The sequence below is a fragment of the Nyctereutes procyonoides genome, unplaced genomic scaffold (genome assembly GCF_905146905.1).
Source record: "Nyctereutes procyonoides isolate TBG_1078 unplaced genomic scaffold, NYPRO_anot_genome, whole genome shotgun sequence".
Classification (NCBI taxonomy): domain Eukaryota; kingdom Metazoa; phylum Chordata; class Mammalia; order Carnivora; family Canidae; genus Nyctereutes; species Nyctereutes procyonoides.
In genome coordinates, this window is record NW_026575131.1 from 55,658,579 (window position 1) to 55,669,974 (window position 11,396).

At 53.7% G+C, this 11,396-nt stretch overlaps 1 protein-coding gene and 1 non-coding gene across 2 annotated transcripts; both read left to right on the plus strand.

The window, feature by feature from the left end:
- The first annotated feature begins 212 nt into the window (after positions 1–212).
- On the plus strand, positions 213–9,348 carry EEF2 (eukaryotic translation elongation factor 2). The gene is made up of 15 exons (XM_055343941.1): positions 213–301; positions 1,273–1,487; positions 2,390–2,571; positions 2,659–2,870; positions 3,353–3,531; positions 3,737–3,842; positions 4,055–4,168; positions 4,405–4,543; positions 4,713–4,908; positions 5,509–5,767; positions 6,203–6,310; positions 7,012–7,365; positions 7,653–7,835; positions 7,917–8,049; positions 8,633–9,348. Exons 1-15 carry the CDS (start codon positions 299–301, stop codon positions 8,824–8,826), a joined length of 2,577 nt encoding a protein of 858 aa, XP_055199916.1. The 5' UTR covers positions 213–298; the 3' UTR covers positions 8,827–9,348.
- Positions 3,212–3,276, plus strand: LOC129522604 (small nucleolar RNA SNORD37). Its single transcript, XR_008666914.1, has one exon. It is a non-coding gene; the product is annotated as a small nucleolar RNA SNORD37 (small nucleolar RNA).
- Positions 9,349–11,396: the final 2,048 nt, after the last annotated feature.

Consider the following 11,396-nt stretch of genomic DNA (forward strand, 5'->3'; position numbering starts at 1 on the left):
CCGGAGCATCGCATTCTGGAGGCGTGCCCCCAGGTCCCGGGAGACCACCGCCCCCGGGGGCGCCCGCAGCCACGCCAGCGCCTGAAGGGTTAACCGGAGGAGTGCGTCCTTGCGCCTGCGCGGGGCGTTGCTTCTCGCCCCGCCCCCGCAGCGCGGTCAGATGACCCGCCCAACCGGCTTCTGCCTATAAAAGGTCGGGTGTTGACGTCAACGTTCTCTTCCGCCGTCGTCGCCGCCATCCTCGGCGCGACTCGCCTCGCTCGGATCTGCCTGGGAGAATCCACCGCCATCCGCCACCATGGTGAGCCACGCCGGCGGGCCCGGCGGCCTGGGAGGGCGGCGGGGCCTCCGCGGGGCCGGCGCTCTCGGCCTTGGAGCGCTGGGGCCGCCCCGACGCGGAGGAGACATGGCGGCGCCGGCGGGGCCGGGGCTGAGGAAGCGGCCGCCGCCATGTCTGCGCGACGCGCCGTTCGCCGAGCCCCTTCCCCGCTTCCGGGGGCGCCACCGCCTCGCGTGGAGCCCGGGCCGGGCCGGAGCGGGGGCCGAGGCGGGGCCGGGGGGGCGGGTGGTGGTGGTGATGATGTGGCAGACGCTGTAATGGCGGGCGCCGTGTGGGGAGCGCGGCGAGGGGGAGCCGCCTTCTGTGACCCGCGTCGTGAGCTGGGGGGTCCGCGGGTGGGGGAGCCCCTCCCCCCGCCCAGCTCGGGGGCCTCCCTCGCCCGCCGGCCTGTGTCCCCGGCGCGTCCGCGTCCCGGCCCAGAACAGCTGACAGCCGGCCTGCAAATGGAGGCTGGCGTCCGGGGGGGCAGGGCGAGCTCCCCGCCCAGCCGTCCCTCCGGGGGACGCTGGCCCCGTGTGACCCCCAGCTGGAGGGATGACCTTGGATCTCCGGTTGGGAGAGGCCGGGGAGAAGGCAGCGGGGATGGGGCTTGCGGGGAGCCTCCTCCCTCCTGCACCCTGCAGCGGCCGGGCTGCCTCTGACCTGCGTGTGCCCTGGGAAGTCACGGCCTCGGGCCGGAGACTTCGTCCCCGTCGAGTTGCGTCCCCGTCGAGTTGCGGTGTGTCAGTGACAGGCGGCGTTGCCCCTCCCCCCTCCCACGGGGCAAGTGGCGTTTCCAAGGGGTGTCAGCAAGCAGATGGAGTTCGGGTGGTGGTTTGGGGCCAGCCCCGCTGCAGTGTGCACTCCTGGCAGGGGCCTGGCAGCCCATCGATTGTGAAGTCCCAAGGCCGCCCGGGCCGGCCTGAGCCTCCCCTCCTCCCCTCCCGGCCCAGGTGAACTTCACGGTAGACCAGATCCGGGCCATCATGGACAAGAAGGCCAACATCCGAAACATGTCTGTCATCGCCCACGTGGACCACGGCAAGTCCACGTTGACGGACTCGCTGGTGTGCAAGGCCGGTATCATTGCCTCCGCCCGCGCTGGGGAGACCCGCTTCACTGACACCCGGAAGGACGAGCAGGAGCGCTGCATCACCATCAAGTCCACGTGAGCAGGCTCTGATGTCCTCGGGAGGACGGGAGGGAGGTCCTCACCCAGGTCTTGGGTGGAGAAGCCAGAGAGCAGGTGCTACTGTGTTCCGGGGGCTGTTGGGGAGATGATTGGAGCAGCTGGGGGTTGGGATTCTGAACTGTGAGGCAGACAGGCGCAGTGGAGTGATGGAAGAGTGCAGCCAGTTGGAGAGGCGCAGTGATGCTTGGGATGGGGGGGGCAGGGGAGCCTTGGAAAGAGGGTTAACCCGGCAGCTTCATTTCAGGGCTCTGGGCACTGCCTGGAGAAGTGTGGGGGTAGGTAGTGCCACTGGCGTAAGGACGCTGCCAAAAATCTTACCTTGTGCAATGACAGTTTTTTGGCTCCCCGTTTTGAGTAAGGGCATTCAAAGTAGTGCCTGTAGCTGCCAGTTATCTTTAACTGTGAGGTTCTACTAGGTCATTTGAGACTTATTTTGGGTGACCTCGGAGGGAAAGATAGTTTAGGGTTCTTAGGTAGTTTGGTCACAGGGTCAATATATGGAAGCAAGTGTGTTGAGCCTGGGAGTAACCTGAATGAAGGAGCTGCACGGGTGGGCTCTCAGAGGCTGCTTTTGGTAGCTGGTACTAGGAGGGAGGTGGACCTCCCTGGCCGAGGGCAAAGCTGCTTGGGTGGAATGGTTTCTTTGTGGGAAATCTGAAGTCTGTCTGATGTCTGCAGGAAGAAGTAATTAGCAAGGAGAGGAAACAGGTTGTGGTGTTTTCCAGTGTGGGATCTGGTTTTTTTAACCGTTTAGAATCTTCCTGATACTTAAGAAAGCCGTATTGACCCTGGACAGGAACCTGGGCTTGACTCCAGGGGTCACTGGGCGGGCAATGAAACGTGGCTTCCATCGATCCAACTTGCACCAATCTCCTCAGGGCTATCTCACTCTTCTATGAGCTCTCCGAAAACGACTTGAACTTTATCAAGCAGAGTAAGGATGGCTCTGGCTTTCTAATCAACCTCATCGACTCCCCGGGGCACGTGGACTTCTCCTCAGAGGTGACTGCCGCCCTTCGTGTCACCGATGGTGCCTTGGTGGTAGTGGACTGTGTGTCTGGTAAGCAATAAGTACCCCCCCCCCAGTGTGGCTGGGACCCGGGGGCTATTCCCCCCTTCTCTGGCTGATGGAGATGCCCATCCCCAGGTGTGTGCGTGCAGACAGAGACGGTGCTGCGGCAGGCCATTGCGGAGCGCATCAAGCCAGTGCTGATGATGAACAAGATGGACCGGGCTCTGCTGGAGCTGCAGCTGGAGCCTGAGGAGCTCTACCAGACCTTCCAGCGCATTGTGGAGAACGTCAACGTCATCATTTCTACCTACGGGGAGGGCGAGAGCGGTCCCATGGGCAACATCATGGTAAGTAGCTTAACTGCCTATTGAAGGTGAGGGTCCCTTCACCAGCTTGCTGATGGGTCGCACGTCTCCCAAGGTGGGGAGCCACAGTCCTTACTGCACTGGAAGGGCTCTGGTTGAGAGGGTGCTGATCTTGGGGACTATTGATAGCTCTTCTGAAAGTAGGTTTGCCAGGACCTGTAGAGTGACAAGGGGCCTGGACCATTTTTGTAGTTATTTCATCTGGCACTTGCGGTGGTGGTGGCGGCTGTGGGGTAGTGGGTTCTGCTTGCTGTCAGTGCTCACCAAGTTTATGCACACCTTCTCTTTGCTCCTCCAGAGGGGATGGAGTAGAGTTGGGCCTTGTAAGTGATGACTAAAATTTCTTCACTTTGACCTGATGGCTGTTGAAGAAAACTGACGTCTGAGGCCCATGGTGCTCAGGGACTCTTGTGCTTTCTGTACCGCTGTTTACTTCCACTCATAGTGTTCTCTGACCCTCACAGATCGACCCTGTACTTGGGACCGTTGGCTTTGGGTCTGGACTCCACGGTTGGGCCTTTACCTTGAAGCAGTTTGCAGAGATGTATGTGGCCAAATTTGCTGCCAAGGGCGAGGGCCAGCTGGGGCCTGCTGAGCGGGCCAAGAAAGTGGAGGACATGATGAAGAAGCTGTGGGGTGACCGGTGAGTACTGGGGGAGGTGCAGGGCACTCTAGTACCTGTGTGCTGGGGCAGGGACCCGCCTGTAGTGGTGGGAACATGACTAAGGGTCACCAAACATCTGTAGGGTCCTTCTGCCCAGATTGGTTTCCTCACCCACTTGGGTCTCCTGTTTCCCTGACCCACCTTACCATCGTTGAGTTGGTGAAATACTCTTGTACTCTGCCAGGTATTTTGATCCAGCCAACGGCAAATTCAGCAAGTCAGCCACCAGCCCTGACGGCAAGAAGCTACCGCGGACGTTTTGCCAGCTCATCTTGGACCCTATTTTCAAGGTGAGCTGCTGAGTGTGCTTCATGGATGTGCGTCCCCTGGGCTGTCCTTGGGCCTGGTGGCTCCCGGAGGATCTGTTACCTGACCTAACTGGCTGGGCAGAGCTGGGTTGACAGGTGGGTGCTGGAGGAGGGTAAGGTTTGCCTGGTAGGAAGCAGCTGCAGGCTTCCAGTAACGTTCCTGAACCCATCTTCCTGTTTTTGTGACTTGTCAGGTGTTTGACGCGATCATGAATTTCAAGAAAGAGGAGACCGCAAAGCTGATTGAAAAGCTGGACATCAAGCTGGACAGTGAAGACAAAGATAAGGAAGGCAAACCACTTCTGAAGGTGAATGCGGATGGGCCTCTTGGGGTGGGCCTACCAGCTTTGCACTGTGTGACTTAAGCTCTTTGTCATATCTTCACCAGTCATGTCCCCATCACCAGCAGGGTGGTCAGGGGATCTGTGTTGTTGGCACCTCTCCAGGAGGGGCAGCTCAGAATCTAAGTGCCTCTCACCAGGACCTTGGGCATGGCATTCTGAGGGCTTTGGGCCTTGTTTGACCTCCCCGTCTTCTCCTGTAGGCTGTGATGCGCCGCTGGCTACCTGCCGGGGATGCTTTGCTGCAGATGATCACCATCCATCTGCCTTCCCCTGTGACAGCCCAGAAATACCGCTGTGAGCTCTTGTATGAGGGCCCCCCAGACGACGAGGCAGCCATGGGTATGTGAGGTTCATCTGCGTCCTGGGGTTAGATTGCTGGACAGAGGCCTAAGTATTTTTGTGGCTGTGGTCATGTGGTGATGCTCATTGGCAAGTCCAGGTCACAGGGTTCTGTGAGGGTGAGCTCTGCGGGAATCATATGTTTTGTTTTGGGAATTCCTCTTCACAGGCATTAAAAGCTGTGACCCCAAAGGCCCTCTCATGATGTACATTTCTAAAATGGTGCCAACCTCCGACAAAGGTCGGTTCTACGCCTTTGGTCGTGTATTCTCGGGGCTGGTGTCCACTGGCCTGAAAGTCAGGATCATGGGGCCCAACTACACCCCTGGGAAGAAGGAGGACCTGTACCTGAAGCCCATCCAAAGGTGAGGTGCTCAGCAGCTCCTGGGTACGTCCCAGGCTGGTCCATATCCAAGATTATCTCTTCCCACGGGGAGGGTGACAAGACATAATGTGGTCCAGAGAAGGACCCTTGAAGCTGAGGGAGGGAGTGATTTGTCTGGGTGAGGCACACTGCGCTAGTTCTGACTTGGACAGACTTGGCCCCAAGGTCAGGGTGGTGGCACGTATCTGCAGAGCCCTCTCGAGAGGCTAGTGGTAGTCACCATCCCCTGGCTCCTGGTGTGGGTAGTGGGAAGACTGAACTTCCATCTCTCCAGCTTCTTGCAGCCCTGACTTTCATTGGTTCTCAGATTCCCGTGACACTCATATCAGTGCTAGGTTGGGTGTGGAGCTCTACATAGGGGAGTTGGGGAGGAGCAGGTGGCTTCTGCTTTGGGGTAAGAGAGCTGGGACTCATTGTCACAGGAACTGGGCTGATAAGGTGAAACTAAGGCTAGGGCCTGAGGCTCTGGGAGTTGGGTTCACACCAGCATTTCAGGTGGATGGGATGGCCACAGACTTTAGAAGGAAGAGGTGTTTTGGGATCGATTCGGGATCTGGAGGGTTTTTTTGGTCTTCCCTAGAACAATCCTGATGATGGGCCGTTACGTTGAGCCTATTGAAGATGTGCCTTGTGGGAACATTGTGGGTCTAGTGGGAGTGGACCAGTTCCTGGTGAAGACTGGCACCATCACCACCTTTGAGCATGCCCACAACATGAGGGTGATGAAGTTCAGCGTGAGCCCCGTTGTCCGGGTTGCTGTGGAAGCCAAGAATCCAGCTGACCTTCCCAAGCTAGTGGAGGGTCTGAAACGGCTGGCCAAGTCAGACCCCATGGTGCAGGTAGGTGGGCGCCCTGGCAGATGGGAACACCGCGTGTGCAAGTGGTTAATTTGTGGCTTACATAGGGTTTGTCACAGATTTACGGATATTCAAATCTTGGAAAGTCCGGTGTGTGCTGAGCACACACTTTCCTTGGCAGAGCTACTGTGTGACAAGGTGGTGTTTTTTTTCTGAGAAATCTAGTTAATTCTTTGTATACCAGTTCTATTTTTATGGTTTGGCTATGGAGCAGATTGGTGAGGTTAACGAGAATAGCAAAAACACAGCTCCTGCTGCCTTTTACGAGCCCTGGGTTGCCCAAAAACCCATTTCTGGTGGGGCTACCTTCTCTTATCTGGAGGGAAACCTGGAGCTTTATACCTGTTCCTAGAATTTATTGGGGCCTCTGAGTGTCTTGGGGTCCGTGCTCAGAGCCTAACTCCTGGCCCATTGCAGTGCATCATTGAGGAGTCAGGGGAGCACATCATCGCGGGGGCTGGGGAGCTGCACCTGGAGATCTGTCTGAAAGACCTGGAGGAGGACCATGCGTGCATTCCCATCAAGGTGAGGCCTGGCTCTGGGCTCAGATGCCTGGAGGCCTGTGTTTCCCAGTACAGAGCAGGACAAGTAGACTGCATAGTCCAGGGTCTTCTGCTTCCTTGATGTTTGTCAGAAAAATGTGCTATTAGGAAACAGTTTGCACACGTGTTCAGAATGGTTGAGGTTGCAGTGTGAGGGGCCTGCTTTTTTTTTTTTTTTTTTTTTTTAAGATACTTATTCATGAGAGGCTGAGACCTAGGGAGAGAAGCAGGCTCCATGCTGGGAGCCTGATGTGGGCTGAAGGCAGTCGCTCAAGCACTGAGCCACCCAGGCATCCTGGGGCGTGTTGTTTTCCATACACTAAAAGCTTGGAAACTTCTAAGATTTACAGATCATTTAGGTTTTTATTATTATTATTATTTATTTATGATAGAGAGGCAGAGACACAGGCAGAGGGAGAAGCAGGTTCCATGCACTGGGAGCCCGATGTGGGATTCGGTCCCGGGTCTCCAGGATCATGCCCTGGGCCAAAGGCAGGCGCCAAACCGCTGCGCCACCCAGGGATCCCTCATTTAGGTTTTTGTAGCAAGCCTCAGGGTGGTTTGGATTTCATTTGCTTTTGCAAGGCACCAAGCTCCATCCATGAATGTTACATTCATGAATCGAATAAGGAAGATGCTGTAAATCTCCTGGAGGCTGGCCTGACTTTAACACTCTTTTTGCAGAAATCTGACCCTGTTGTCTCCTATCGGGAGACCGTCAGTGAGGAGTCGAACGTGCTCTGCTTGTCCAAGTCCCCCAACAAGCACAACCGGCTGTACATGAAGGCACGGCCTTTCCCTGACGGGCTGGCTGAGGACATTGACAAGGGTGAGGTGTCCGCCCGCCAGGAGCTCAAGCAGCGGGCCCGCTATCTGGCCGAGAAGTATGAGTGGGATGTGGCTGAGGCCCGCAAGATCTGGTGCTTCGGGCCTGACGGCACTGGCCCCAACGTCCTCACTGATATCACTAAGGGTGTGCAGTACCTCAACGAGATCAAGGATAGTGTGGTAGCTGGCTTCCAGTGGGCCACCAAAGAGGTGAGTGGGTCGCTTGGGTGTCTAGCTGACAGTGGATCAGTCAACTATGGTGTTCTCAGGCCAGGGATGCTCACAGCTGTTGGGATCTTAGGATATGTCCTTAGTTTACTGCGGGCGAAGTGGGGGCTATTGTCCTGCCTTCTGGAAAGGGAATGTTAGGGAGGTGGGGTTGGTGGGGCAGGACCCAACAGGTCTGTCTGGGTGGAGACCTGGAGGCATTGTAGAAGCTATGTGATCCATTCTGGAGGGAAGGGCTGCAGTGATGACAGTTTCTGCTCCTTCTGCAGGGTGCTCTGTGTGAGGAAAACATGCGTGGTGTGCGCTTCGATGTCCACGATGTGACCCTGCACGCAGACGCCATCCACCGCGGGGGTGGCCAGATTATCCCCACTGCCCGGCGCTGCCTCTACGCCAGTGTGCTGACTGCCCAGCCCCGGCTTATGGAGCCTATCTACCTTGTGGAGATTCAGGTGGGGAGGCCTGGTCCTCTTAATTCTAACAGGCTCTTTTTTGCCCAACAACTGCTTATAATGGCCATTTTTTCCTGACAGTGTCCAGAACAAGTGGTTGGTGGCATCTATGGTGTCTTGAATAGGAAGCGAGGTCACGTCTTTGAGGAGTCCCAGGTGGCCGGCACTCCCATGTTTGTTGTGAAGGCCTACCTGCCTGTGAATGAGTCCTTTGGTAAGTCTTCATATCAATGCATCATTCCTCAGATGCCCACTTGATTGTGGCTAGATGGCTCCCGGGCAAACCTGGTCTAGGATTCGTCTGGGTTTTGCCTTTGGCACATCCTAGGGTGGGTCTGATATTTGAATCATTGATGGAATCTGTAAAGTTCTGCCCTAGCCCCCACCCATTTGGGCCATTGGAACAGCAGTTCAGAGGAGAGTGTGACCCACTCAACAAGCAGATCCCCTGAAATGGTGAATTTGCAGCAGAAGACCACCCGGGGATGTGTAACTTGGTGAAATGTTCTGTTCAAGGGCAGCAGAGCAGTGGGGCTGTAGCTTAGGTTCATCCTGTGGATGAGCAGAGGGAGGCCCAGGAATGGCCAACACTGCCTCCCTTACAAATTAGTGTTCTCTGAGCAAGGCTTGGGTGAGATCCCAGGGTTAGGTTTAATGTCTGATCCAGTTTGGGTTGATTAGGCTCTGTGATCTCTGTGCCTGTGTTGTCCCCTGCCTCCTCCTCCAGGGGTTTTGCCCTGGAGGTAGTGGGAGCTAAGTCTCCTGAGCCTGCTAGTAAGCCCTGTCCCTCCCCACAGGCTTCACTGCTGACCTGAGGTCCAACACCGGTGGCCAGGCCTTCCCCCAGTGCGTATTTGACCACTGGCAGATCCTGCCCGGGGATCCCTTCGACAACACCAGCCGCCCCAGCCAGGTGGTGGCTGAAACACGCAAGCGTAAAGGCTTGAAGGAAGGCATCCCTGCCCTGGACAACTTCCTGGACAAATTGTAGGCAGCCCTCCCCTGCAGCCCACCACCCCAGGTGGGACTCAGCACAGCCCCTGCACCCGGCTGACGATCGACCACAGCAACAAGCCCTCGCATTCTCCATGACACCTCGAGACTGTCCAGTGACGCTCCACCTGACAGGTTCTGGGGCCCACTTAGTGCCATCACTCAACGTGAACACTTGATGCCGTTTCTTTCAATATTTATTTCAAAATTTCAGAGGCAACAAACGCCCTAGCAGCAGGGACTTATTTGGCCGGTGGGGGTGGGGGAGGCGGGATGGGACACTCAACATTTTTTTTCCATTTCAGAAACTCAAATGTCAAAAAAAAAAAAAAGCGCATTAAGAGGTTTATTTGGGTAAATGGCCGGTAGTGGATTTCCCCCCAGAAAGGGGGAAGGAACGAGCGGGTAGACCTTTCTTTTTGGACAGAAGCTAGAAGGCAGGAAACTTTGTGCGGTGTCACCGTGAGCACCTCCAGCTGTATTAGTGCCATTGGAATAATAAATTTGATATGGTGGTGACTGTGTGTGTCCCTGTGACTTCCTTGGTCCAGTCAGGCTGCAGTGGGCTCCCCTGTGCCATTCCCCACCATTGGTGATACTGCAATGCAGGTTAAACCTGACCTTGAAGTACCTTTTTAGAGCCCAGCAGTCCTCCCCTTTGGTACATGGGGCTAGCTGATGGGATGGCGGAGCCTCATGGACCCATGTGGTACAGAGGGGCAGCCCCTGGCTGGTGTGGCTTCCGGGTCCTGAAGTGAGCCCTGTCCCAGTGAGGGAAAACCACAGAAGAAACTATCACCTGCCAGGCAAGTTGTCTTAATTGATCCACAATTGGTTATTCAGAAGTTAAAAGTAGGAATATAAGTGACACACCTATGTAATTTTTATTTTAACCTCAACGTTTTAATTCTGGACAGAATGTAGTACTAAGATCTTTCTACTTCATGCTGCTTAATCTTCCTTGGATTGAAAAAACCCAGCTTTAACAGTGATGCCACAACTGTGACGGGAGCTGAACACTATCAGTAATTAAAAGGCAGGAACCAGGGATGATGGATGTCCTGCATTGCACAGCTCTGCCCATCTAAGTTGTACTGTGCAGTCTCCAACCCCCAGCATCTGCCAACAAGGTCCTTTTAAAGGTGGAAAATGTTAAGATTTGGAGGGAGCACTAAGGAAGTTTTTGAGAGGACGAGGAGAGGAGAGGGAGAGAAGCAGATTACCTGCTGAGCCAGAATACTGATGGGGGTCTGAGTGTCAGGACGGTGGATCAGACACTTCAGCAGACTGAGCTATCTAAGCGCCCTGTTGGAAGTTGTTCTTATTTCAAAACCTGACATTGCTTGAAGGGCACATGAAGTTTTTGCACTTTTGTAAACCTTTATTTTTGAATAATTTTATATTTACAGAAAAGGTGCAAAGATGTTACAAAGGTGTGCTAATTGTTTACTTGGTTTTCCACTAAAGTCCTTTACACAGTTACAGGATCCAATCCAGGATACCTCACTGAATTTTTTTTTAATCTTTTTTTTTAAATTTTTATTTATTTATGATAGTCACAGAGAGAGAGAGGCAGAGACACAGGCAGAGGGAGAAGCAGGCTCCATGCACCAGGAGCCCAATATGGGATTCGATCCCGGGTCTCCAGGATCGCGCCCTGGGCCAAAGGCAGGCGCCAAACCGCTATGCCACCCAGGGATCCCAATTTTGCACATTTTTAACATCCAGCAATTTGTCAAAAGATAGGACTGTAAATTGAAGATCAGACTGTTTTAAGTTTTAAATTCTAAATTCATATGTTACTTGGGGTGTTTGGCTTGCTAACAGCAAGTCTAGGTGTGCATTTTCAGCTGTAAATTTCAAAAGGATTACATTTGTAGGGGCTGACCTGACTTCATTACGTCTTTGTGTTAAATTATTCCCAAGCATCAACGTGTTCAAGTATGTGTGTGTGTGTGTGTGTGGGTGTGTATTGTTGGCTACATGTTTTCCTTTAATCGATTTTAACTCGTCCCTTTAGGCCAGTAGTTCTCAACCTTTTTAGTCTCAGGACACCTGTATATTCTTAATCATTATCGAGGACCCCAAAGATCCTTTTTGTTTACATGGGTTTTATCTACTGATACTTACCATGTCTAGAAATTTGGGAAATTTAAGAATAATTGTTTTAAAGATAATAAACCCATTGTGTGATAATGTTTTTATGAGGAAAAGAACCTTCCAAAAAATTAGTGGTATTCGACATTTTTGTAATCTTTGAACTCTGGCTTAATAGAAGCCAGATTCTCACGTCTGCTGTGTTAAGTCTATCAGTCTATCGTGATAACGTGGTTTTGGTTGGATTCTATGTAGCGTATCCAGCTTCATTCCTGTCCTTCGAGAAGAGAAGCACTTTAAGAATTGTTCTCAGGTGGTTGGTGTGGGTATTCTTTGATACACCAAAACTCAAGTGGTAATTTAATTGTGTGGTATCTGAAATCGTATCAATGAGCTTTTCATGCTGTTAATTAAACTCCATTGGCTCCATCTTGCACTTTGTGTCCTTTTCCCATGCATGCTTTTGTAACA

What these genes read in the sequence shown, in the direction of transcription:
- EEF2 (XM_055343941.1), top strand. An exon ending in GGTAGTGGACTGTGTGTCTG is followed by an intron (nt 2,572 to 2,658) that starts GTAAGCAATAAG and finishes GCCCATCCCCAG; the next exon opens with GTGTGTGCGTGCAGACAGAG. An exon ending in AAGGCAAACCACTTCTGAAG is followed by an intron (nt 4,169 to 4,404) that starts GTGAATGCGGAT and finishes CTTCTCCTGTAG; the next exon opens with GCTGTGATGCGCCGCTGGCT.